General features: G+C 39.8%; 1 protein-coding gene across 1 annotated transcript in view; it reads left to right on the top strand.

The window, feature by feature from the left end:
* SERGEF (secretion regulating guanine nucleotide exchange factor) overlaps positions 1 to 27,622 on the top strand; it is a 139,035-nt gene that overhangs the window by 68,459 nt on the left and 42,954 nt on the right. The window contains exon 10 of the mRNA XM_030451437.1: positions 14,210 to 14,246. Coding sequence (XP_030307297.1) covers positions 14,210 to 14,246 — 37 coding nt within the window. The remainder of the gene's footprint in view (positions 1 to 14,209; positions 14,247 to 27,622) is intronic.

Below are 27,622 nucleotides of genomic sequence, written 5' to 3'. Positions count from 1 at the left end.
TCACTGGTGTAACTTAAACTTGCATGGTATTCAAGTGAGGCTTCCTTGGTGACCATATTTTGTTGAAGACAGATGCTACACCACATACTTTCACTGCCTTTTTAAAGCATTATTATATTAATGAAAAGATAAAAATGTGTAAAAACAAGCAGCTTAAAAAATATCTCTTTTCTACTTGGTTATTTTTGAGGTTGTAATCAGTATTAGAAGCTAAACTCTTGCTGCAAACAAGACTCATGGTAGAAACATGCTGTAGGTCTCCAGTTAAGGTTAGCAACTCTTAAGCAAACAAAACAAAAGGTTAAGGATGTGATTACAACAGGTCACAGTTTTATTCTGTTGTGAGGTGCCACTAGATTGGCTTGCAAGCTGTTGCTGTCATGAGCTGGGTGGTTTGGGGGCCCAGCTCCCTGGGTGACTCAGTGCCCTGTCCATCCCTGTGGTGTGCCCATCACGTTGGTTCACACAGGCATGTTCAAACCAGATGCAAGATGTTGTCTGATCCATGCAGATCTCTGTGCTAAGTGGTAATCTGAAAGTAACCTTGGTAGAAGGGGAGAAGCTCTACTGAAAAATTTCCCTGCGATGCTGTTGCTAAGGCAACTGTGCCCATTGTGTGTGTGGAGCCTGGCTCCCAGATACTGCAGTGTGGAAAAGCATTGGCTTGAAACGTGCTGCCCTTCCCCCCTTTTTGGGAGGTTTGAAAGCAGCAAATGCTGATAAGACCTCCCTTAAAAAACGCTCATCCTTCCTTTTTTGCTTGGCTACAAGTGTAGGCATATTCCTTAATCTGTGCTGCAAATGTCTCACAGCTCAGTCTCTGTTGCTCTGTGGTGATAATCCAGGAGGGTTTGTAGAGGTATATGGCCCTATAACAGTAGGGCAGGGTATGTCCTGTTTCTTGCTCTGCAAAGGGAGAAGAGCCTCTTTTGTGTGAGGGTGAGGCAGCAGTGATGGATGAGCCATCACTGGAAAAAAGGTGCTGCACAGTGGAGGGGTGTTCAGAAAGGAGCACACAAGGGATGCCAGAGAGGGGACTTGAAAAGGCTGTTAGTTAGCAGGAGCCCTTCATCCATTTCTCTGAACAGTGAGTTGGCTGTTCTTGATTTGTAACTGTACAACATCAGCATACTCTTAAACCAAAATAACAACAATAATACTAATGCTTATTATTATCATCATCATCATCTCCATCTGTTTGATGGTTCTGTTTCTGTTGCTTTGAGTGGGTGCTGGAGAAGGATTCTATCAACCAGAATCCTCTTTGCAGTTTTACCTGGGTAAGGTTATTGGTTTTTTTCTTTCCTCATACATATTCTGCAGAGCAGCTTGAAGTGTGTGTGCTCCTATTCTGTGCTGGCTGTGGTTTATGGCTGATGACTGAGAGGGACCAGCATTGTTCATTAAAGAAAGTTTCATTGATGTGGAAGTGAAGTGGGAAATAATTTTCTGTAATTAATCTAAAATTATTAGGCAGATGAAATGAGTTTCAGAATCAGCATTACCTTTCCTCCATTACACTTCCTGTGGGAAAATATAGACTCAGTAGGCTGGTAAACTCCTCTCACCATGGGTAACCAACATGTTGTCAGGGAGCCTGAGGAGTCATATGACTTTGATGGGAGCTTTCACCCTCCTTACTGCTTTAAAAATTCTTTATGAATCAAGAAAGCCCCAGTTTTTTCTACTGGCTACTGGGTTAATATTGCTGAATCCTAGAATAGTGCCCTGTATATTTTTATCTGAAGGTTACTTGAGTGAGAGAATGAAGGTGACGTGAGGAGATGTGAGTGACATGCCAAACAATGAACTGTGCTTGGACAGCATCTGAACGGAAGCCAGGAACATAATTTTAATGCACTGCCTAGCTACCCATTTTCCCCCCTTCAAAAGAGTCTTTTGTTATCCAAGTATATTTTTAGTCTTTTTTTCAATCTGGTCAACATTTCATTCATGTTTTTGTTGAATACATTGTTCCTTCAGTGTTCAAGAGGCTGATGCCCATAGAGATGGAAACAATTTTCTTAATAGCTGAAGCTGAGGTGAATGTTATTACCCTTCATGCTGACCTGAAAGAACCTTTTCCTTCAGGCAGTCTCACTAACAATTTAGCATTAGTGATGTTTCTTAGCTCCCTTTGAGCCAGGAGGGAACCTGTGCAGAGAAGCACGTGGAATATCACACTTTAAAAAAATGATTTTAAGCAGCATAATTTGTGCAGATTAGTCACGTAGTGTGTTTATTAATTTTAAAGACACGACATAGTTCTGAGCTTGCTCGTATTTCTGGTGGTTTTAAAATGAGCAGTACCTTCTATAGCCAGGAAGGTCCAGAATAGAAACCTAGCTTCTAATTTTGGGCTTATATATGTTTCTAATAATGATAAATTCAAGAATATGCTAAACATACTGTTCTGTATGGGTAACTTGGCTGGTGTAGTCTGGTTTCTCCTGCATACGAGATTTGTTGATCTTTGAGGAGGAATTGTGGGAGGAGAAGAAATAGCGAAACATTATATGTGGAGTTCTGAAAAGCCTGGTAATTTTCAAAGGTAGGAGGGTTAAAGAGACACTTTACACTCTCCTTTTAACTTTCAGTTCTTATTCTCTTTCAGATTTAGGACATCATTTTACTTTTGCATACTACCTATAGAGCGAAGTTAACCAGGAAAATCTGAGTGTTTTATTGTCTCATTTGCATATACAAGTGATCTCAAACATACACACACCCTCTCTGTGTGTTTATGAGATGGTTTGACTCCAGAAGCTTAGCTTGGTAGTTCTACTTGGGGGCTGCAGTACTTGCCAAGGAACTGATGCTGCCCTTTATGTCAGAATGCCTGTATGTGCACAGAGGAAGAAAAGTAAGACTGCAGAGGTGAAAGGAGAAAATAAATAGAAAAAATAAATACTTCAGAAAAAGAAGAAACTGCATTAATTTGTGTGGGAAAGATGATTTTGTCTTTGTGGTGTTTTGAAGTGTTTTGCCTCACCTCACACAAGTGCTGCAAAGAATTTGGTGTTGAATGAATGGCCAGAATCTTACTGCATGCACACTGAGTGATGCTCAGCAGTTGAGTTACAGAATACTTTGATTCTTTGAGCTCAGGAAAGGTTTACTCCCACCTTTGGCAGCAGTTCTGCAAAATACTCTTTTGAGAAACTGGAGAGAGATTCAGGGTCTTTTAAAAAAAAAAGAATTCAGGCTTTCCATAATAAAAATGGTTGCATGCTCTATATAAAGATTAAAAAATGTAGTGATTTGAAAAAAAATGTATTAAAATGTAACAGGAGTTGGACTTGCAAGCAAAAGAAGCCTGTTCTTGAATATTACAAAATTCAAAGTAAGAGTAAACTACTTAGTCCAAATATTTTTCAGGTTCTAATGATATGATGACCTAGCAGGGTTCTTCCTTACCTAGTAAATATCACATGATTTTAGCATGAGGTTGCCAGATGTTTTTTTTTTTTTTGGCCAAGTAGCTGGGACTGAAGTGATACTGTGTCTTTGTCTTTTTCAATGTTTTTGCAATGGATTTTCACAGAAAGAGAAAATCAGATATTGTTCTTCTTTCCTGCTCCCTGATTGCAGTGTTCAGATGTTTGGAGTCATTGGAAGTGACATTGTTCATTTCCCATTGTTGGTCTGTAATAGGACAGCCATGCAGTACAGATGCCACCTCCTTTAAGGGAAAGTAGCTTCTATTTAGAGTAGGTGCTGGAGATGCTGGGCAAAGGAGGAAAAGTTAAATCCTGTGTGCATGGGTGGACTTTGAAGAGAATATGATCTCAAGCTAGTGCTCTGTGTCCAGGAACGTTGTGCTGGCCTGAGAGCTCTCAAGTCAAAATGGCAACAACATTGGCAAACTCTGCTACTCCTGGTGTTTGCCAACATGTAAGCATCCTGCACAAGTATGTACACTTCACCTGCTTCTCAGAATGTTCAAGCACTAATTCTCAGTCTTTTGCACACAATGAGCTTTATGGTGAGAGTAAAGCACTTCTCAAGTTGATGGCCAGAGAGCTTGGGGCAGATGAGGTGGGTTTTGGCTGCCATTCAGTGATGCTTCAGTTTAATCAGGTTTCAGAGTATTCATGAATACTTGAATTGTTCTTCCTTATTGTTATTCTTTAACTTGGCTGTATTTGTTGCTTTAGCTTAAATGAGTTCACCAGATTTCTGAAAAGTTGTGGAACAGGGAGAAGTGCTGCCTGCCATGAGCCCACATCACAGGATGAGTAGCTCCATCTGATAGGGATAGGAAAAGAGCTGTGATAACAAGGCAAATACAGGAGACTACACACTGTCAATACTAAAACATCTTAAATACCTCTACTGGCAGAACATCAAGCCCTGGCAAGGCAAATTTTATAGTAGTAATAATTTCTAGTTTGTATTTGAGTAAAAAGCTGAAATATCATACAGTGACAAGGTTTCCTTCTCTGTACCAGCATTTACTCAGTCTCTAGAGAGAGAACTTTGAAAATGAAGGCTGAAATATTTCCATTTCAGAGTTTTAAGACATGGCCAAAGCACTCTGTATGTTGTTGATGTTGATTTTTTTCTTTTTTTTTTTTTTTTCCCAGAACATCAGGGAAGTTTGACAAGACTGATTGAAAGACAATGCCCTGCTAATATTTTAAAAGGTTGAACAAGATGACTCAAATAATTATAGGCCTGTCAGTCTGGTATTTGCCTTGGCAGAAATAATGGCATGGCTGACATGAATTTTGATCAATAAAGGTTTTAAGGATGATAATATAGTTGCTTGCAGTGAGTATGTGGCTATGGAGAATATATCTTGTCAGACTAATGCAATACCAATCTTTTAAGAAATGAAAGTTTGATAAATGTATCAATGTCAAATGCAGATGTGACCTACTTAAGTTTTCAAATGCCTGTGTAGTATACTTTGATTTCTGGCAGGCAGCTGGCTAGACTGTGTGTGGCATTCTGATCAGAAAGTTATAAAGATAAAAAAATGACAAAAATCACTAAAAAATGAAAAAGCCCCTAATAATTCTCAAACTAGCTGCAAGAGGTCTTAGAAATATCACCATGCATTGAAGTTTTTATCGAATGTGTGTTTCTAGTGGAGTCACTAGTTAAAAAAAAATAAGAATAATCTGGATTGTTTTTCTAATTTGACAGGGCAGATCCTAAGCAGGTCAACTTTCAGAGTGTATGAAACTGTGGCAATGCTGTCACCTTCTCTAAACTGGGCTAATCTTTTGCATTTTGGGTTTCTGTTATACATTGAACAGATAATTCCAGTGAGTTGTCCACAGTATGATGCTGGATGCTTCCCTTGAGAGGTTCCAGCTAATTTGGAACCTATCTATATATTTGAACAGTCTAAATGGTTCTTTCTGTTATCCAGAAAGATTTATGAGTCTGTACTTGACCACAGTACATTTTATCTGTTTCAGACTTGCCCATTTATCAAGTTTTATTAGCTGCTTCTGGAGTTTTGATTAATTTACAACCCTTTAATTGCAAGAATTCTCAATGAATTTATGTTGCAGGACCTTCACTTTGCTTTGTAGGCAGTTTTCAATAATGTGGAGAAGGAGATTGCACTAGGCTGAAAACAGGACCCCTTCTGAAAAAAACAAGGATTGGTAAATTACATGTGTCTGTAGTGAGTGTGCAAGTGGATGTGAGCAATGAAAGCTTTTCAGAATTTGTTCTATTCCAGAAAGTGTTTCTCTATCTGGAAGAAATAATTACTGGGTATAAATGTCTTATAACTGTAACATGGAGACCAGAATAAGATTCCAGTCAGTACTAGTTCAGAAATGAATATATTTACTGTGGTTCACTCCAACCTGGCACTATTGTGCAATACTGCTATAATAGGATTACTCACTTTGAGAAAACGTAACAATACTGAGATTATATGGACTCAAACTAAGCTTAAATTTGTAAGAACTTGTTGCTTTGTGGGTTTTGCTGGGATTGCATACAGAAGAATTGTATTTCCCAGTCTCTTTTGCCAAAATGCCTTATTTGAATTTGGCTGCTATAATTACAGTTCTTCAGAAATTGTGTTTTCAATACTCTTTGTGGTGTTTTACCCCTTTTAGTTCCTTATGTTGTGGTGGAAATCTGACTTGTGGGAGTGGGTTTTGAAATTGAACAGACTGTCAGATTCCTCAAGCAAACAAGAGAAGAAAAGGACAATTGAAAGTGATGTGACAGTACTGGGGGTGAAGGATTCATGCCTCCAAGTTAGCAGAGGCTCAAAGGAAGAAAGAAAGGAGTCTGAAAGGGTGCAATAGAGATGTGGTGAGGCAGCTGCTACGTGAAAATAAAGTAGAATGAATGTCTTGTTTTAAAGAACAACCCAGCTGAGGTGAATGAGTGGTTTTCCTGAATGTGAATAGTTGGGGTTTTGTTGGGCTGCCTGGCTCACCTGGTTTCAGCTGTAGTATTTTCTAGCCCTAGAAAGTACATGATTGTTCTGACCACATTCCAGGGGGGTTGCAGCAAGGGTCTGTGACTTTCTTGTGTCTTCTCTTGTCCTACAGCTGTTTGCTTGTGGTAACAGATGTTTTTCTAACAGTACATTCTGGCTATAGTCTTATTCAAAAAGGTTCAAGTTAGAGCTTTGAAGGCTTTGTTATAATTCAGCTTTTAATGAAAATGTCTTTCTATCAGCGGTGTAGAGTCACTTCAGACATGTTTTTCCCCTAATTCCTCCTTTGTGACTAGCATCAGTGCTCAGTCTCTATTTGAGTCTTTACAAATGGTATCCTTATTTATCCAGAAGAGCTTTTCTATTAATCTTTGCATTGGAGTCTTAGCAAGTTTACGTTTTATTTATTTTCCACAAGCTTGCTGCAGGGAGCTGTACTGCTACAAAGTGCTGCAGAAACAGGGAATCCGACATTGAAGAGCAGAGTTACATGACACCCTAAGGGCATAGGCACCATTTATTTAGAGAAATAAAGGAGTGGACAGTCAGCAAAATTCACAGCTTGATGTTTTTATAGAAGGCTCACTCTTACAGAAGCTGTAAGCCTGCAGCTCTGCTGGAAAGTAAATGAACCAAGAAAATTCTGTCCTCAAGTTGAGCTAGTTGGTGTATGAAGGATGGTTTTTTGGTTTTTTTTTTTCCCCACTTTTGTCATATTACAGGACTTCTTAATGTGCTAGGTTTTTTTGACTGCAGATTAAGTTGATAACACTTTTGTTTTTATGTGCATATATGTGGGAGAGGAAGAGACAGCGTGGGTGGTGCTGGAAGTGAGGCAAAGATTTGCATTCCTAAACAGCTGATAGTTACCTTAAATAATATTTCCCAAAGGCATTGGGTTCAATAAAGTACACTTCAGATGAGATTGCACAGTAGTGGTTCTGTACTTTCAGTAACCTGCTTACTTCTTTCAAAGGACAATAAATGTTTTGGTGATGAAGTAGTTTTTAAAATTCTCCCAGTGCCAGTGTTTGTGTGTTGGCATTTTCTGCAAGCAGCAGTGCTGGCTGAGGTTAACAGGAGTGGCAGTGAAATGGAAGATCAGTCCAGTTGTGTTCCTTGAATGTTTAGTCAGTTCGCTGAAAATTCGTCTTCCCAGGTCCTGCTGCTGAATGTTGAAGAACTGAAATATTCAATATTCTATTGTAAAGAATCTATTGGATTTACTGCTGGAAGAAGCAAAGAAGCCTCTGCACTTAGAAATGAGAGTGGTATTCCTTAGTGACATCATTGCTACCTTTGGGTGTACTGCCAAGTGTCTGCAATGCAATTTTTTATAAAGTGGAGGTGAAAAGTGTGTCAAAGAAGAAAATGCCCTAAGGAGGTTCCAAAAAACCACATGCTAGAAAAAGAAGGGTTATAGGAGAGTCAGCAAAGTCAGATGTCATGTCAGGGGGACTCTTGGCAGTGTGGCTGCACAGGGCTAAGGAAGGGATGGCTTCTGTCTTGGGGTCCCCAGTCATGGCCACACTACCAGCACTCACCCTCTTTTAAGAGGATGTTTGGGGACAGTTTCAGCCTGTCCTCAATGTCCAAATAGAATACCCAGTCAATTTTTTGAGGGTACAAACTTCATAAGAAGTCCATTTTGTACAAAAATGCAGGACCTCATGCACTTGTGATCTTGCAGGGGGTATGTGCTGAGTTCACAGCATTATTTAATGTAGGAGAATTGTAGTGAGATTGCTTGCAGTAACACCAGAGAAAGGGGAGAGCTGAGTTGCTCTGTGTTTCTTTCCATCTCCACTGAATATTCCAGACTATATTCCAAATGGATTAAAAATTGTTGAAAACTTAAAGCTACAGTAATACATCCATAAGGGACCCTTGGAAATAGTTGTTTAAGTAGAATTTGATATTTTGTTGCTAAATAATACTTGCTGTCATGACTTTTACTCCAACCCTATAATATGTTGGATGACAGGTACTTCAACAGAATGTTTGTCTGCAATCATTGTTTAATAGAGCCATTATATTAATTGAGTTCACAGTACTAGAAATTAGCACATTCAGAGAGGTAATGACATTTATATGCTATAATGAACATCTTTCTTTTTGCTGTTTGCATTTAATATAAGACATGAAGGAAGACATGCCAAGTTTTTTTTATCAGGTGTGTCTTGAGAGAAATGTTCTCTTCCAGACCTTAATACCCAGGCTTCATCTAAAACTCTGTTGTGAATTTTCTTGCTGTAGTGGAAAGTAAAACTTCACACAAACTAAAAAGCTTATCAGACAACAACAAAAATTCCACTTTCAGCAGGAAGTTAGATTGATGAAAAATTGAAAGTGTCTTGCATGTTGTAGTCATGGAGCCTTCTGCTTTTCAATTGATACAACCAACATCTGGAAACAAGTTTAATGTGCTCTTCTTGATGAGGTTGCACTGGTTTGTTCCTAATGTATTGCATTAAACTGCAAAATTTTGTCTGCTTGCCAGGGAATGTGACAACGTTAGCAAGATGCTTTCTTATCAATAGAGAGTCAAGTGATCCAGAAGATGAACAGAGAGTTCCTAGTGAAGAATCATTTGCTTATTAGGTTCCTTTTATTTTTTTCACATCAGTAGAATTCTGCATACAAAAGCATTTGGGCAGGATCTGTCAACCAGTACAAATTATAGTTCTGATACATTAATCAAGGGCATGGAAGAACATCTCTGGGAGAGAAGATTCCTCTGTCTTATGTAAGCTTCAGTCTGCAGTCTTGATTACTTTGTCTCCTTCCCTTGGGACTTCTGATCCTAGAAGAAATACAATTTTGTATCTTCTGGCACTGGCAATTTCCTTATAGTGAAATTTGTCAAAAGGCAGGAGATGCCATGGCTAAAGGCAAATATAAAGTCCTGGGTAAAAGTACCCTGTGCACACCCTTTTAGTGGTTTCCTTCTTTAGCTTGCTGTCAAAAAAAAAGCTATACTTGTGTGCAATTAAAGTTAGAAGTGTTGGTGACTAGAATCTCAGTGGATTTCCTGAAAATGCTGCCCAGGGAAGTGGTTGAGTCATCATCCCTGGAGGTATTCAAAAGATGTGTAGATGTGGTGCCTCAGGGACAGGGTTTGGTGGTGGACTTGACAGTGTTCTAGGTTAATGGTCTGACCTGATGATCTTAAACGTCTTTTCCAAATTCTATGATTGTATCCTTAGAAACCCATTTTGTATGTCATGCTTTTAACGCAGAGTAGTGATGGAAGCTTCCCTATCCTTGAATGTTTTGGGAAATAAATGCACTGGAGGGAATGAACCTGAACATGTAGAGCAGTGAACCAAAAGTCAGTGGTGTGGACCTTGTTTTCTTTTTCTAGATGAGCACCCTGATGTTCAGATGCTTGTGAATTTTCATTTTGCAAATGCCCTTTGTGAGTCCAGCTCCCCATCCTCTCCCTTGCACCCCATCTGTCCCCTCCCCTCTCCTCCAGCACTGGGCTGCTTTGTCTGCAGTTCTCACTCAGTCTTTTTCCTGAGGGTTTGCACAACAGATCCTCAGTTATAGCCCTTGGAGTACAGAAAGAAAAGAAAAGAAAAACCTTATGGTCAAGGTACTAACTTGAAACTTGGATTTTTATATGATTTGTCAGTCTTGTTTTGTTGTAGTGCTTGGAAGTCTCTTAAGAAATGGTTGGCAAAAGATACTTAGTCTCTTAATTACCTTTTGAAATGAATGGGAGATTTCTGTGTTTAAATAACCACAAGTTTTATCCTGTTACTTTACTGTCTAAAAAGGAGAAAGCAATACTTTCTAACCTCACAGGACTGTGGGGGAGCAAAAGGAGGAAAAGCTGTTCTTCAGAAAGACTTCTATCCCAGAGTTCAGAGGGGGGAGACTCTCTCTATGTACCCTAACCTCTCTTCTGGACCTTATTTCCTGATAATATCATCTTGACATTATCAAGATGACGTTCTCTTCCTAATATGCATGCATATATTTTGCCCACACTTTGTTTTATACATATATACACAAAAATAAGAATGTATATATATTAAACATGTATTTAAAAAGTTATTTTAATATTTCATATAGCATTTTAAAGCTGTAAAATGTTTTAATCTTAAGTGAAATAATGTCTCTAATTATTGTAACCCACTCTTACATTTTATCAGTCAGATTTTTGTTAGGGCTGGGCCATAGCCATGTCTACAAGCTGCAGAAGGATGCTGGTGTTTTGCCCAGTATTAGTGGGTGCTGTGCTATGGTCTCTCCTCACCACCCATGCCCCTCAGCTCATGACTCTTTATGACTATTGAGATGCTGGGCCCTTGGGTGCTTCTTACCGTGTGTGAGATCTGGGTGGATGGGTGGATCTGAACTGCAACCATTGCCAGGTAGAAAACAGCTTGGCAACATGCAGTTTAGGGGAAGAAATAAACAATTTAAGTATGGTTGAAAGGGCACAGATCGTAAGGTAAATGAGTTCTGAGTAAAATCATCCCTAAGCTTTCTTTCTGTGCCTCACAGGGGTTTGTAAAGTGCTTTGAGATCATTTATACTGAGATCACAATATCCTTGCACAACTGTCAGATTTTCCTCCAGAGAAGAAACTTCAAAATCAGTTCTTTATCTGTAGGGGGTCTTGTGTTTTTTTAGGCTCACAGAATGCTTAACTCACTAGTGGTCACTCCGATTTGTCTTTAGTGATTATTTTTAATTTCTCCATTCAATTAAAACAATGAAAAAATGTTGCCCAATTAGGAAGCATTACTGTGTGTTTGTAAGTACTCCTGATTGTACTTCCCCACTGGGAGCACGCAGATGTCTGTTGGAATTTAATTTCTCTGCAGCACACTGGGGGTGGGGACAGAAGAGAAGTAGCCAGAAAATTATGGTTGCTGCAGTAAATACCAGGCTTCTCCCAGTGACCTGCACTGACTGCAGAGCTCATTACATCTAATGTGAGCATAAAACATCTGTTCAGAAATGCCATTCCCTGACAGGTCTGTATTTGTAGCAGCAAATTAGGTGTTCTTGGCTGATTGCCTCATGTGAGGAGTCCTGATGAAAAGGGGGGTGTCACATTTGAAAGCTCCCTGGAACAAAGATGTTCTGAAATTCCTGCAAGGCAAGCACTGCTCATTAGGCAGTGGCAACCTCGCTTTTCTTCTGTGGTCTGGTCCCTTCTGAGCTCTAGAATGCCAGGAGTGGTGGTGCAGCATGGGCAGTGAGTAGGTAACTTCAGAGTCCCCTAGAGGTGTTTTTTATTTGGATGCCCCTACAAAGTCAGGCTGTGTTGTCAGGTGGTGACACCCTGCAAGAAGGCAGTGAACCTTGTGCTGTCAATCTAGCAAGCTCTTCCCTGGGGCACAGTGCTGCTGCTGGTAGGTGGCATGTGCTGTCCTTGCTCTGAGCATCCTGAGGTGAATCCAGGGCACTGCCTTCAGCACCTTGCCATTTAGTTTGAGTTCAGTCATTGTTGGCAAATCTGGCACTTCCACCGAGGTGGCTTTTACCAGACCAAAGAGGGTACAGCAGCACTTGTCACCTGTGCTGTGCAGTGGCTTTTACCACATCAGGGTGCAGAGCTGATGCAGAGTTGTCCTGGGGACAGCTTGGCAGAGCTGGCGAGTGTAGGATGCAGCTCCCTGCATCCCTGGTCTGGTTGTACCCAGTGTGGTCTGACTGACTCCTTCACAGCATGCTGTGCTGGCTGATGGGTGCCTCTGGATGGTGGACAGAGTAACAGCTAGATGAGTACAGAGTTGTTTGAAGTCACCAGTGTTCTTTTATCTGGCTTGCAGGCACTGTAGCTGCTGCTATTAGATGTAGGAAGAAAATGTTTCTTTGCCAGGAGATGTTTTACATTCTAGAAAGCACCTTGTTTGGGTGGGGTTTTGTTGTTTTTATTATTGTTGGCTTTTGTTTGGTAGGTTTTTTTTTTTCAATGTAGTGTTTCTGAAGGAAATAGTGATAGTAATATTAGCCATTAGCTTGAGCAGCTCTTTTGCTTTTGAATTGGTGCCTGTGTTAGTGTGTTTCCTTGGGAAGTAGCCGAGGCAGGATTATATCACAACCCAGATGAAATTTATTTATATTATTAGCATCAGCTCTGCTACCTCCAATTTTCAGCACTTGGGGAAGATGCAGAATTTGCTGTTTGTTGGAAAGCCTTGGTGTGTGTTTCCATGTGTGGATCTTGTTTCCATGGCATCAGCCTTTAAGTTGGAGAAGCATTGGTGGGGAGCAGTAGGCAGTGAATAGGCAATGGAAGGCAGCCCTGCTCCCTTGTGGGGCTCTGCCGTGTGGTGAGGATAACGTGGGATATGGCAATGATTTATGCTTTTTGACACTCAAGGTTTAAAGCTTTGCCCCTCTGCAATATTGTGGAATAGAAAACTTGATGTAGCCCTGCTACAGCTCTTCCCTTTAGTGTTTATTTGTAACAAGTTGGGAATCTTTTTCAGTAAATGTTCAAGCCCAGTGAGCTGAGCACAAGGACTGATTTAAGTTCTATGGTTTTGTGTTACGCAGACATTGAGGTGATTACAGCAGTTTCTTTGGTTGTAAAAATTAAAGTTATGCAAACAAAGCCATATAAAATTTCGATGGTGTAGACTCTTATTTTTTAATATTTGGTTTATATTTTCATCACTGCAAGTGTACTTTTAAGAAGCAGAAAAATGTGATTATTTTTATTCAGCTGAGGAGTACGTGTAATTGACAGCAGAGTGTAAGTGAATCGGACACAGGATTTTGAGGGAGTTGTTTGTGTTTTAAATTAAAGCTTGAGGGCACTCAGCAAAGTAACCTTGTGTAAAATGATGTCTGTATTACCTCAGACAGTTATGTCAGCACAGACAAAAGAACAGAATGGGAGAGATGAGCCCTTGCAGTAGGGCAGGGCTGCTGCTTGTGTTACCATTTGTGAACAACTCAAAAGCTTGGTGTGTGTTACCACAGGGTGTGTGCTAAAGCAACTTAAATATCTGAAATGTTTACAGCAGCTGCAAAGAAGGAAGAAAAAGACACTGACTATGAGTTTGCTTTGAAAATAAATCAATAACTGATTTCCATGACTTGGGAGAAAATATTGGCGTTGGCTGAGTGTTTTTGGTTTTTGTTTTTCCTTCAACTTATAAAAAAATTAAAGCAGCCTGCTGCTAAAAGAAGACTCCAGTTCTATGGTACTTTTTCTCCATTCTAGAGAGATGAGCACAGTGATCATATCACTTTAGATTTACCACGCTGAGCCTGTGTATTTTGTGTTGTTCTACAGGAATTATATGGAAAAAGAGTATAGATAAGAGAAATTGAGATCTTCAACACCCTTTTGATTCCCAAAACCGCTGTGTCTGAATGGCTGTGGTCTTGCAAAGGCTTAATTTGTGTTTGCTCTACGCCCATGAATTGTATTGTTGGATGTTGTCAGTGGTGTGATGTTTTTGCAGAATTGTGGCCAGCCTTGATCCTGAGGATGGCAATGTCAGTGATGGCTGCATTTTAAAAAATGAAACTGCAAATGAAGTTGCAGTCTAGTGCAGGTACATGCCCATGTCTAGTGGGAGTTGTCCCTGGCCATGCAGGGGGTTGGAACTGGATGGTCTTTAAGGTCCCTTCCAACCCAAACCATTCTATGATTCTGTGAAATTTTGTTTAAAAAGTCAGAGCACTTCAACTTTGATTTTTGCATCCTGTGAGCAGTGATTGCTTGTATCAGGTAACTTGTGATTTCTGTCAAAACTGTGGTTGTCTTCCTACTGGTAAGAGGATTCTCTTAATTCATTCATACTTCTTTTTCAGATTGCATGTGGCTCAGAGCATAATCTGGCAGTAGTTGGTAAGTAGCTTAATTTTATATCAAATCCTCTCACCTTTTTCTTCATTTTTAAGTAGCACAAGATGAAAGAAAAACTTGCACATCAAACATACCAAGCTATTAAGGGCATTGTGTGCATCTGGAAGGAGGAAAGCAATGTATAGGTGTGAAGGTAGGAAGAAGAGCAACTGGTATCATAAGTGGGTGATGATAAAGTGCCCTTGTTGAGCAGCCTCTGTAGGGAGTGAGGGCTGAATGGATGCAAGAGCAAAAAATATTTTCTAAGTGCTACAGTCTTCTTTGGAATGGAACCATTGTAACAGTTCAAGCTGCAGATTTGGTGCAATGTCTAAGCTTGAAGCTGCTCAGAAGTATCTTTGTTTAACATGGAAATTTTCAATGAAAAAAAGTATGTGTCTTATGTTGTTCAAAGCTTGGAAAATCTTCAAAATGTCAATGGTTGTCAGGTTATTCAGTGCATTTTAATATAATGCAGCTGTTGTACTAATGATGAAAGTACTAGGAAGCTAATGTTAGTGGAAAAATTGAATTTTGGGCATTTAATTCCAGGAATTAATTCTTGCTTTCATGTGATGAGTTGATTACTGGAGCTTGGTATGTGATTTCTATTATATCGAATTCCATGCTTAAGAATATTTTTACTATAGATTTTCAGGTGCTATATAAAGGAGATCAGCATAATTATCTACAAAAATAGGGTGAGAGAGATGAAGAAATGTGTTCTGTATTAATCAGAGCTGGAACTGAAAGAGTCTAAGGTTCAGTCCAGCATTCCATGCCTACAGATGTTTTTGGTTGGCCTGACTGATGTGTTGAGATGTACAGTAAAGAATTTCCTTTATTTTCTTGAGTTTAGTATGATAGGTATGAAGAAACCAGGTGTTTTTCCAGCCTGCATTCCAGTCCTAATTTTTAAGGTATTTATTTTGGCTTGGTGTCTTGCCAGCTCTGTAAAGTAGCCCTAGAGGTGGTATTTTGTATATGGACTGTATACTTATATATACTACAGTATATTTTCAATTCTTCTTTAAACCACCTTCCTGCTCCTTATGTCCCTTTAAGCTTTCTGCCCTCTAGGCAGAGAACTTGAAAACCTGGGTAGGGGAAAAAGAATTCTAAAATTGTTAGAATAAACCAAGACCTTTAACTATGTAAAGAACATCATGTGCATCCTGTCTAAGCTCTGTGCTATACTCATGGAATTCATTACCCATCAGTGCTGGAAGGTAGATGACTTTATTTTAAGGACACTAGAGATGTGATATTATAGAATCATAGAATCATAGAATTGGCTGGGTTGGAAGGGACCTCAGAGATCATCGAGTCCAACCCTTGAACCACCGTTGCGGTTGCTAGACTATGGCACTGAGTACCACATCCAGTCTTTTTTTAAATATCTCCAGGGACGGAGAATCCACCCCTTCCCTGGGCAGCCCATTCCAATGACGGATCACTCTTTCCGTAAAGAAATTCTTTCTAATATCTAACCTAAACTTCCCCTGGCACAACTTAAGTCCATGCCCTCTTGTCTTGTTGAAAGTTGTTTGGTAAAAGAGCCCAACCCCCACCTGGCTACACCCTCCTTTCAGGTAGTTGTAGAGAGCGATGAGGTCTCCCCTGAGCCGCCTCTTCTTTAGGCTGAACAACCCCAGTTCTCTCAGCCTCTCCTCGTAGGGTCTATGCTCGAGTCCCTTCACCAGCCTGGTTGCCCTCCTTTGGACCTGCTCCAGAACCTCGATATCCTTCCTGAACTGGGGGGCCCAGAACTGGACACAGTACTCAAGGTGTGGCCTCACGAGGGCTGAGTACAGGGGCAGAATCACTTCCTTGGACCTGCTGGCAATGCTGTTCCGGATACAGGCCAGGATGCCATTGGCTTTCTTGGCCACCTGGGCACACTGCTGGCTCATGTTCAGCTTCTTGTCGATCCAGACTCCCAGGTCCTTTTCTGCCTGGCTGCTCTCCAGCCACTCTGTCCCCAGCCTGTATCGCTGCATGGGGTTGTTGTGGCCAAAGTGCAGGACCCGGCACTTGGCCGTGTTAAACCTCATCCCGTTGGAATCAGCCCAACTCTCCAGTCTGTCCAGGTCCCTCTGCAGAGCCCTCCTGCCTTCTAGTTGATCAACACTCCCCCCCAGCTTAGTGTCGTCTTTGAACTAAAGAACTATGACACTTTTTATTCCTGAAATGAATTTTTACATGTGCTTTTAAAAGGTTGTCTTGGAGCATTTTACAGTAGGATTTCTACAATCAAGTGTCACTGAGTTCAGAGCTGTCAAGTCTTACACTCCTTAAACACATCACTCAGGTTCCCATAAATATGTCTACTTGATATTTATTTTTTACAATTGTCACAATTTGTTTTTACAATTTTTTGTACAATTTTCTAACAGTTTATCATTCAAGCATAGTTTATTTAGGACAACTGTATCATCAGTTTCTTTCTGTATGGTAAATGCTTGAGTGATTGACTTCTGAAATAACCTTGATAGGAAATATAAATGGAAATCCAAGTCTTTAGAAGGAGTAAAATATTCAAGTCACTATTTCTGGTTTTATATATCAATGCATTTGGTTTTTTGCATCATCTTTTAAATAGAAACATTTTTAAGACAGGCTGAATTTTTGATGCAGTTCACAAATGCTGAAGTTGTGTTCCAATCATCTTGCTGATGACACAAACTTTCATTTGTAACAAGCAAGCAGTTTTTTCCTGCTACTTTATGTAGTCTGCAATCATTGGTATGGTTCAGTTTCTTGAATTTTCTTTTCTTGCTTCTGCTGAAGTCACTGCAAAATTTGGCTGTTCTCTTCACTGTGATGGCACTGACTCCTGTTTCAGAAGTAAAATGGAAGAAATTCAGTTTTTGTTTGATCATGAGGTAACTGATGTAAAAGAAGGTGTGGGTTGTCTTCAAATACACTTATATTTCTGAACTTTAGAGGTAGCAATCAGTATAGGAAAATATGTAAATGTCTTCACTTCTAGGTCCTGGTGAAAGCACTGTTTTGGTTTGGTTTGAGGTTGTCCTGTGGTACAAAATCTAAAATTTGCAAGTATTTTAATACCTTTCATGTTTGTGTTACTCTTCACTTGAAAAGAAAAATCCCTGCCCAAGAAGGAAAACTCTTTTTACCTCAAAGATTAATCATCATAGGAGCCAACCTGTTTTGGATTGAAAACAATAATAGTTATTTAATAAACATTAATTAGCATCTCACATCTGAAAAACATCTTCCAGCACTGAAAAGTGTGTACATACTTACTGGGCATACCAAAAGCTGTATTTTCAACCTGCACTGTGTAGCACTGTAGTCCATGATAGGAAGACAGAATTTTTTAATGATTGAAATAAGTAATGAAGCCAAATCACTGTGACAAAGTGGAGCTCTTCCAGGTGTGTGAGTCTACAGTGTTTTCAGTACTGAAAAAGTAGGGAGATTTGGTTCTAAAAAGCATGTGATTAAAAATGCTATTTTGGAGAAGGCTCTCACAAGGTTTCTACTTGCTCCCTGCTAAGACTTTGATCCTACTTTTTAAAAAAGAGAGTAGTTATCCTTTAAGAGAAGCCTTAGCATGCCACGTGTAGCTCAAGCAGTGCTACAACTTAAATAATCAAGCAATAATAAATATGCAGAAGTAGAGTTGCTCTAAAACATCTGCATGTCTTGATTGTGCTGTAGCCACAGGCCACACAACAAAATGCCTTGCAATACTTTTATTTTATAACATGGAGATCCATAAATTTTATTCAGACCTCCTTGAAACAGTGAGATACTGAAGGATGTGTAGGGAGAAGTTTTAAAACCAGTTTTAAAAATTTATAGGCTTCATTTGAAGTCCATCTTTAAAGAAGCCTTGAGAGGGGAATTTGGGTCCCCTTGACTGTACATTTATAAGCAAGTATTTCGTACCTGCTCTGTGCCTACAGTGCAGTGGCTGATACCAGATCTTGATTGGTGATTTCTCTGCTAATGTAATGAGTAACTTTGACTGTTCTAATTATTTTTGTGTGTTCATTAGAGAAAGACATGAACCTTTCAAGAAAATATATTCTGCTATGGTGTTTTGAAAGGAAAAAGTGTCTTAACACATGGCTGCTTCCAGTAGTGCAAATGGCTTTTCCCTGCACTTTTATAGTCAGAGTTGAGAATTCTGACTGCTCAGGGCTGTTATTTTCTTCCTTGGAGAATTTAAAACCATCTTCTAGTGAGATAGTCCACAAATCCCAGTTTTGGTAACACTGTGTAGTGACCCACACTAGAGAGGCACTGTCACTGGTGCAGCACTGTACACAAGAAGTTGGGCTGTGTGATTACTGCTGTGCAGTTACTCCTTTGATATTTGCTCTGTCTCCTTTGGACTTTTTCAGGTTAGCTACTTCACACTGCTTTGCCCCTTGAGTAATGGTAGTGGAGAGAGCAGAGTGTATTTAATGTTACCAAAAGAAATCCCAATCAGAAATGCCCAAGCTGGTCACCCAACAGTAAGTGTCTTTTGCACATGGAAGCACAAGTGACATACGAAGAGACAAGTCCCTGTCTGATCACACTGAGCCCCATTTCAGTGTGATCAATGCAACAGTTTTTTCATATATTTTTAAAATCACTTCTCAGCTTCCCAGAAAATAATATGTCTGTCCTGAAAAGGGTTTGATTTGTCTTCCATTGCCTGTTTTTTATATGCTGTTTTATAATTTGTGGTATTTTTCAAGATTCTGTCTTCTCTATGGCTCATGTTCCATAACTGCTGTAAATATGACATGGGCATTCACATCCTTCTGAAGCTGCAATTCATTCAGTTGGAGAGAAACAGTAACATTAAATGGAATGGAGGAATAGCCTCTGTAGGAGAAATGGGGATAAAACATCAAACAGCAGGTTGTGCTTGACATGCTCTGAAGTAGTGTGCAGTAGTGTTAGGGGTGCAGTAAAAGAATTATTATTTTATGATCTGTTAAATTATTCTCTTTATGTTCTTATCCTGGGAGAAGATAGAAATCATGAGCTGGAAAACAAATGCTATCAAAGTGATCCCAAACTTGGGGAACTGGTGATACACATCTTAAAATGGTGGTGGTGGTGTTAATGGTGTCCTGAGCACTTTGATTCCCCATTTTGTAATAAGGAATCTGTAGGGTTCTGCCACTTAATTAACAAGGTCACCTTCTTTTAGTGAAGTTCCCCATTTCCAACTCAATTCTGTCATAAAGCATCAGTTGAGGAAACACTGTAAGAGCTTATGAAAGGCTTGTTTCTCTGGCAGAGTGAACATCAATGGGGAGAGGAGGTTGTGCAGGCTGATGGAGGGATCTCTGATAGCTGAGAGCATTACTGAGATGTGTGCAGCAGCCCTGTGAAGCTGCAGATGTAGTCGTGTGTCTGACATTCTGTCCTGGGGGATTTAGCAGTCTGCCATACAGAGAAAAAATCATAAATTCTCCCTTGCTTTCCTTGTTGCTGTAGCAGCTGAAAGAATTTTCAATGCATGCAGTGGAGGGCAGTGGTGTTCAGGCAGGAGCCTTGGTCTGCAAGTCTTTTGCTTTATTATGGATGAAAAATCCCCGTGCAGACAGGGGCTCTGTTGTAAAGGTTCCCTGGCAGAGCAGCCTGGAGTCGTGTTGCAGCACGCTGGCTCTTTGCATTGCAGCACTAATCACGTTCCCTGCTTATTAAAGGGCACCTGGCAGGACTTGGAGTAACCATCACTGTTGTCATTTTCATGGGGGTTATATGTCAGCCTTCTCAATTTTTTTTTTCCTCTGGCTGAGCCATTTTGTATGTCATTCAGCTTTTATGTGGCTCTGTTAAAATAACTCTTCACAGTATGAGCTGCTTTAGTTATATTCATTAACAAATAGCAGTCTTGTTCATATCCTGAAGTTGAGCACCTGTCTGAGTGCTTTCGACAGAGCCAGGCACAGATTTGACATCACAGTTTCCTGTTGTGTAGGTGCAGTGATCCCTAACAATGCTGTTCAAGAGTCTCTTTGTTTTGTGTTACTTTTCTTCAGGCAGTTTCATGCTTCAGGCAAACTGATCGTTCCTCTGGTAAGATAGAAACTGAAAATGAATTTCAAATGTTATATTTTGTTACTTTTAACACAATACCCTCACAAAATCTGATCTTCTGATTGCTTTGAGCTGCTTCTATAAGGGCTAAGGGAAAATTTGTGTATATAAGATGGTGAGAGAAATGAGGAAATGCCAATTTGAGCACCTGGAAAGCCCCACTTGCTGTGGGGCTAGAGAAAGGTTTGTATCCACCTAATTGTCTAAAGCCAGTAGCCACTGGTTATAGGAAGGGGAAGATATTTTACTTTGAAAAGCTAATTAGATGCACATGGAAAAATGGAATTGCATTGACCCTCTAGAAAGGGATTCCAGAATGTAGAGTGAGATGTGGCTGTACTGCATCTTCTGTGGCTGAAATGAAGTAAAGGTTTTACAGCCACCCTCTCTTTCAGACTTTGTCACTGTCATGCTGCATGTTTGGGGTGATTTGACTTTCAGAATACTTTGCTTATCTTCCTCTTTTCTCTTTGTAGCTTGTCAATTTAGACTGTGAAATCTTTAGAGTAAAAACTGCATCTTGGTGAGTTTTAGCACTGACTAGGGTAATGGGGCCTGATTTATTTTTCTTTTAATGTTGCAATACAACTAATAAGACTTGCAATCAGTTTTCTTGCCCTAAGAGACAAAATTAAAATGTTGTTAATCTATGTGTCTTTCTATCTTAATTTATATAAACATATCAATAGGTAACAATGCAATGCTTGTCATATCATTTACCATGTGCTTTCCTGTTGTTACCAGCTACAGAGCTACTTAGGCTTTGAAGATAAAAGCTGTTATTTTTCTGTCTAAAAAGTTCACAGTTCTGGTAAATTTTTTAATTGAACTTTATGTATCACCATGGTGTCAGCTTAAAGTTAGTTTAGGGTTGAGCACTAACTGTCATTATGTTTCCTGTGAGACACCATATTACATCTACTGGGATAATTCTACTGTGTCAAGAGCCTTGCAAAAGATGGGGAAGAGGCAAGCGTGCAATATTAACCTCTGGAGACAGCTAAAACCATCAAGCTGGAACTAGGAGTGGCAGCCAGAGGAGATAATTATCATAGGAAGCAGCAACCAGACAGCAAATGCTACCAAGCAAAAATTTGTCTTGAAGCTGAATGAGTAGAGAGCTCTTGCTTACAGGTACTGGTGAACAGGAGTAGTTGTTCCACCTGTTGTTTGGTTTTTTTTTTCTGGAGGATGGAAAGATTCTTGAGAATAGGAGCTGCAATACAACATGCAACCCTTTCTCACAAGGTTTACTAAATGGATACTAAGTGTCTGGTGAACAAATGCAATTTTATCATGTTTATTTACTTGCTGGTTCTGAGTAATTGTTTTGAAGTAGAAACCAAGCTATATCCAGTATACCTAAGGCGTGTTTATCTTCATCTTCACAGAAGAAACAAGAGTAACAAAAAGAGCCACTCTGGCTCACCAAAGGCAGATAAAGCATTTGTTGGCTAAAAAATGAAACAAAAGGAAGGATGGTGTCTGGATTCAGGAAGTCATCTAGAGCTTGTAGGAGAGATGCTCACTGAAGTAAAAGCACAAGGGCAGCAAAGTGGCTGAAAGCACTTGGAAGTGTGACAAATTAGGGCTTCAGTTCTGCCCTACTGAGCAACTCCCAAGTAAGCTGTGCTGGCAATTCTGGGTTCTCAACATGTAACAACCTCCCCACTCCTGCAGAAATCTTGCAGCTTAAGGGTTGAGAAGGGAGGGAATGGTGGTTTCTATTTAGAAAGGTGGTGAGAGGGTTGCCCTGACCGTGCTGTGGGATTTGTGGCTCTCCAGAACTTAATATCCTTCTGTACAACCTTGAGTTGACACCCACGTGTGTTTGTGTGTACTCACTATCCAGCTCCTTCATGGAGCACTAAGAAATTTTTCTGTGAGTACACAAATAAAAATGTGTGACCTAGCTTAGCTATTTATATGCTATAAGTGAATAATCTCTGTGGGTTTTTTCCTTATGATATTTTTGTGTTTTGTCATGCTAACATCATTTTAACTTTCTGCTTAATACAAACATTTGAAGTAGGAATTTTTTTTAACTTCAGAGATTGGTTTGACCACGAGTTGAGGTTTTTCAGAAGTGCACATTTTGAAGTCATTTTTGCTGCCCAGATTTTGAGTTTTACAATAAATTTTGGTCGTGTTCTTTAACCTCTCTCTTGGGTTTGAAGGTCAGAAAAATCTTTGAAAGCTAAAGCTGAAGGCAGAGATGCTGACAGTTACATAGATCTGAAAGGTGATGCTGTGAGGATACACAAGAAATATTGTAAAGCTGGTGATGAACCAAGGAGACTTCTGGGACAGTGCACATATCTCTTGCATGATCTAGAAGGCAGGCTGTGATGGTTCAGCATCAAACCAGGCTTCTTGAAGGTTTTTGAAACCAAAGTGGGTGGGGAATTGTTCTTCCAGCTTTCCATAAGGGCACGTTCTCTGTGTCCATCATAGGACTCAGGACTAGCAGTCAGACTAAACTGGGACTTTTATTATTCCTGAGAAATGTTGGGTTTATTTGGAAGGACTGAACACTATCCTGAGCAGGGAGCAGAGAGACACTGAACATTTCTTGTGGAGCAGTGAGAAGGATTGATGTGTTTATGCTGATCAAGTAAATCAAACAGGAATCAGGTCAAGAATGTTATAGCTGTTTATGGCATGGTTTCAAATATAACTGCGGTTAGCAGGCAGCTGAAGGAAGTGAGAGACTGCTGCTACATATAAAAGTCTTGGTGCCCATCAGTCTTTGAGGAGGAAAATGCCTCTGTTGCCTGTGTATGTCAACAGGAGAGCTCTAAACTTGTTAAATATGATAGCACACCTGTCAGTGGTTTTTTTTTTAGAAAACAAACAAACCATAACCAACAACTACAGCAGAACCCCATGAAACTGTAGTGATTTTAAAACCCTTGTGCTGAGACCTTCCTGACAGATTTTTTTTGTGTTTGTTTTCCGATGAGATAGTGACATTTTCCCTAGCTGCTTAAATGTTCTGGCCTCAATAGTCCTCCCACATACAAATCTAATGAAGTCATTGCCTTGAGAAGATAACATGATGTATTGATTCTGGCTTGCACATTGCTTGTTTATATTATCACACTTTTTTTTTTTTTTTTAAATTAAATGTTTTCTAGGAAGGCCTTCACATGATGCCAGAAATTCCTGTTACAGGCTTACCTCTCTTCTCTCTCTGTTAATACCAATTTAACATATTACTGTATCCCTGCTCTGTAGCCTTGTATTGGAACAAATTACTAGATTATTATAAAGTGATTATGATGGCAGTACTAACCCAAGACAATAGATAGAAGAGGTAGAAGTGTTGGGCTGCTCTGAGTGTGAGGTTATAGCCATAGCACACCTTTTTTTGGAATACCTTTAGCCACATGATGCTGCACCACTGTGGAATTCCTGTTGCTTATGCATCACTGTGCAAGTGACCACCAGTGTTCTCTCTGACCCTTCCTTTGCCCTTCCCAGGCCTGGATTCCTCTTGGGAAATGTACAAAATATAGCATTCTCAGGGTTTTGATGTTCTGTGACCTGTAAAAGATCTGTCAGCTGTTCTCAAATCTCCTGGTAGTCACCTTGTAAAAGAGATCCAAGCTATTCTGTATCCCCTTAGAGTAGGACCACTGCCAATAAAGCATTCTGCAAGGCAAGAGACAATTTTTCTCTGAAGGAAGGACATACATGGCTGTAAGTTTTTAGTCTTTTTCTCACTAGGAAAATGTACCTGCCACCCAAGATCTTTGAATGGAAAGGTTTCTGAACAAGATGAGCCTTTTTTCCCCCTTTTGGATGATGCTCAGAACAGCATAATAAAAGACAGGGAAATTCTTCTATTAGAATCCATTATTGTTTGGATCTCCCTCCTCTTCAGGCATTTTGCTGTTATTTTTAAAAGGTACCAACCATGACCTTGGTGACAAAATTAACTTGCTGAGATGTTGACCAATTAAGCAGAGGCTTTGTTATAAAAATCAGGTACTAAACTGGAGGTCATCTTCTCTATGCTTTTGGTTTTCAGTGACACCAGCTGCTATCTTGCTGAGTTGAGACATCTCAGATAATGGGCAGAATGACAAGCAACACAAATCCATATAATAGTTCAATGCTGAGTAGGGAACTCATTTGGCTTGAAAAGTACATACAGTTTGGCTTACAAACTTCCTATTTTTTCCCCTGAACTGTTTTCCTCCCTCTTGCTTACTCTTGTACTGTTTTTTTTTTCAGTTCCAAGCATTTCAAGGTCTTTTTCAATTGAATTAAATGAAAGGTGTATCTCTTAAAACCCTGCAACATGTTATATTTAAATGGACGACTTGATGTCTGATGTATCAATAGTGAAAGATGTATTCATGTTCAAGGGGAAAGGACTGTTTTGCAGTGTAGTCTGCTGAATTTCATTGGACTAACAGAATCTTGGTAGTTGCTACATTTGCCAGAATGTGGGGGTTCTTTTATATGTATTGATTTAATAAATGTTTACTTTCAACTCTTGCACCTAGTTCTGATAGGAATGATCAATGATTTGTTACTGTTCCCTGCTGATTAAGGGGTTGCAATACAACATGCAACCCTTTCAAATTCTAATTCTAATACAGAATCTCAAATCTATGACTTACTTCAAGGGGAGTCCTGTAACTGACCCCTCCAGATGGAAATATTTCAGAAATCACAGTTGCATATTCATCATGTTATTGTGTGCTTCACACTGAACATGCAGGATGCTGTGTTATGTGTGACATATTTGTAGCACTCACTGGTTCTCTGTGGTTACCCAGTGCATGGGTAATTCTGGCTTTCCCCAAGAGAAGTCAGCATTTTACCTATGTTACATAAGTACAGAGGAGGAAAAAGAAATCTCACTGGTCTCTGTGTCCTACCATGAGTTTTGGATGACCCTCCCACTGTCTAATTTGTGGCTACTAAATGGGATCTTGGTCTGGTCCATTATAGGAAGTTTTGGTGTGTATTGAAAGGAGGCAGCTTTTAGACATCCTTGTTTAATCTGGAGTCTTCCCTTATTCCCAGTTGTGCAGTACTCCTGTTCCTCCCCTACACTGGGATGCTGGGCAGGAAGAAGGGGCAGCTGCAAGTGTCCCTGTCACACAGTGGGGACATAATAATTGTTGTCAGTCTGTGCTGCTTTTCTGGGTGCATCTGGCCAGTCATAACTGGAATGCTTATGTAAATTTTTTCTGTATGCCCCAAAAGAGAAAAAAAGTTAAATATATCAGGATTTTTTATCCTTGCTGTTCTCAGACCTATTTTTAAAGGTTGTTTTTTGGCCCTGAGACTGATTTTGCCACTTACTAATGAAAGGAGGCAGGGATCCAAATGTATTCTGCTTACATCCAAGCCTTGTGTTCTTTGCCATTTAAAAGAGGAACAGTAAGATGGTTTGCTGTCACTCAGATTCTGTCAGTCTTTATAGTACACTGTTGATTGAGTTAACTGCAAGGCAAGATTCTTCCTAGGTAACTTCTGGATATCCTAAAATAACACAGCCTGAATGCTACTGTATAGCCCTTGTAGAATTTTTTTTGGATAAAGAAGCTGCCACTTTAATTTATTTTTTTTTTAAGCACTGTAGTAAAGAAATCTTGTTCTGTTGACATGTTCAGCATGAGTCTTGTGTAATACTTTTCTGTCTGCTTGGATCCTCCTCCTTCTCCCATCTGCCACCTTCTCACTCTAAGGAAAGGAAACTCCATTCTGTCAAAGCAGAGTGCCAATGAAAAATGGGAAAAGACTTTTAAGAGCAGATTTTAGATGAGACCTTTCACGGAAATCAAAACAAATATGATCACAGCTCACTGTAGTTTTGCCCTGAGTCCCCAGCAAAAGGTTAAGGCTAACACGTAGTCAGATGCAGTTGAGAGATGTGCATTTCAAAAAGGCAGAAGAGGGAAGCAGAAAGGCAGACTTGCTCACCAATGCCCATGATCAGTGCTCCATGGCAGCATTTTTCCTTGCGAGAAAAATACAGAAATACCTATTAAGCAAAGGGATTCCCCAGCAAGCAAAATTAAATATCAGAGGCTGAACAAGGGTTTGGTTTTTGTTTTCCTCTAGATAATTAGGGCAGCTACCATTAAAGTAAGGAAATTTAAAGAGGTACTCTGCAACTCTTTCAAAATACAAGATATAACTTATTCTGAAGTGCCCTGCTTCGAAGGCTTTAGTTTTCTGCTAGGGCTTTCTTATGCTTCTTGAAGCCTTTGCTTTCTGACTGGAAGCATGGTTTCCCTCTGCAAAAACCTTTTGCTTGGTTCTGCCTGATTCTGACTTCCAAATTCAGCATGAGCAGTTAAAGCCTAAGAACTGCTATTAGTGCAGGGACATTGTGCATTTTTATTTTATTTTTTTTTTTAAGTCACCAGGGCTGGAGCTCCCATCTGGTTATTTTCTTGACTAGAAATGAATGTGCTGAGTTTCACCCTAATCTTTAGGACTCCTCTATCCACAGCTGGTGTTATCTCTGCCTGTAAGAGTTAAGGATTAAAGAATTTCAGGGGTGAACCAACTGTGTGGTGTGTCTGAGGGAACTTAAACCATGAGGTCCTGCTCGAGTCCTTGTGCCACACTCCCTGCTGTTCCAGGACCACCATCTTAGCCTTGTCACATGTTAGTGTCAGTGTGGCCACAAATAAGATGGCTTTTCCATTTTTTCTTTATCATGGTGATGTAGATCCATACTTCTTGGCAGTAAGTCTTAGGATACATGCTCCTCCTCCTCCCAACCCTAAGCAAAGCTTCTCAGTACAAAGTGTACTAAAGTGCAGAACAGCTATGGAAGGAAGAATGATGTAGATGCCATTTGTTTGAAGTTCAGTTTTTCTGCTTTATCCAGTGGGATGACTTGGGGTTTTTTATGTACTGGCTCCATGGGAGAAAAGCCAGGCAGAAAGCAAGTAAATGTGATGAGCTTCTTTGCAGTCTTTTATACAGCACTGTAAAATAGTCTACTGAGCTGTACTAGTGTTGGATAGAAGCATCAAGCCTTAAGTCAGGTTTGAATCGTGTTGTGAGCTGTTAAACACTTGACCAAGGTAGTAAAATGTTCATGATGCCAGAGTACTGCAAAGCTGTAACTTGAATGAATGCCTTCTATTGTATTAATGCTTCCATTTGGTATTCTATGCATGACATGCAAAAATTAAAGGCAATTCTAGATGCAGAAGTTTTTGTTCCCTTGATTTAAGCAAGAAAATAGTAAGTAGAGCTTGCTTCCATCTAATTAATTTTATTCCCCTCACCTTGAGGTAGACTTTAGGTACACGTTTTCCCTAAAT

Source organism: Calypte anna, chromosome 5 (genome assembly GCF_003957555.1).
Source record: "Calypte anna isolate BGI_N300 chromosome 5, bCalAnn1_v1.p, whole genome shotgun sequence".
Classification (NCBI taxonomy): domain Eukaryota; kingdom Metazoa; phylum Chordata; class Aves; order Apodiformes; family Trochilidae; genus Calypte; species Calypte anna.
Note: the sequence above shows the minus strand (reverse complement) of the source record. Positions and strands in the feature narration are given on the sequence as shown.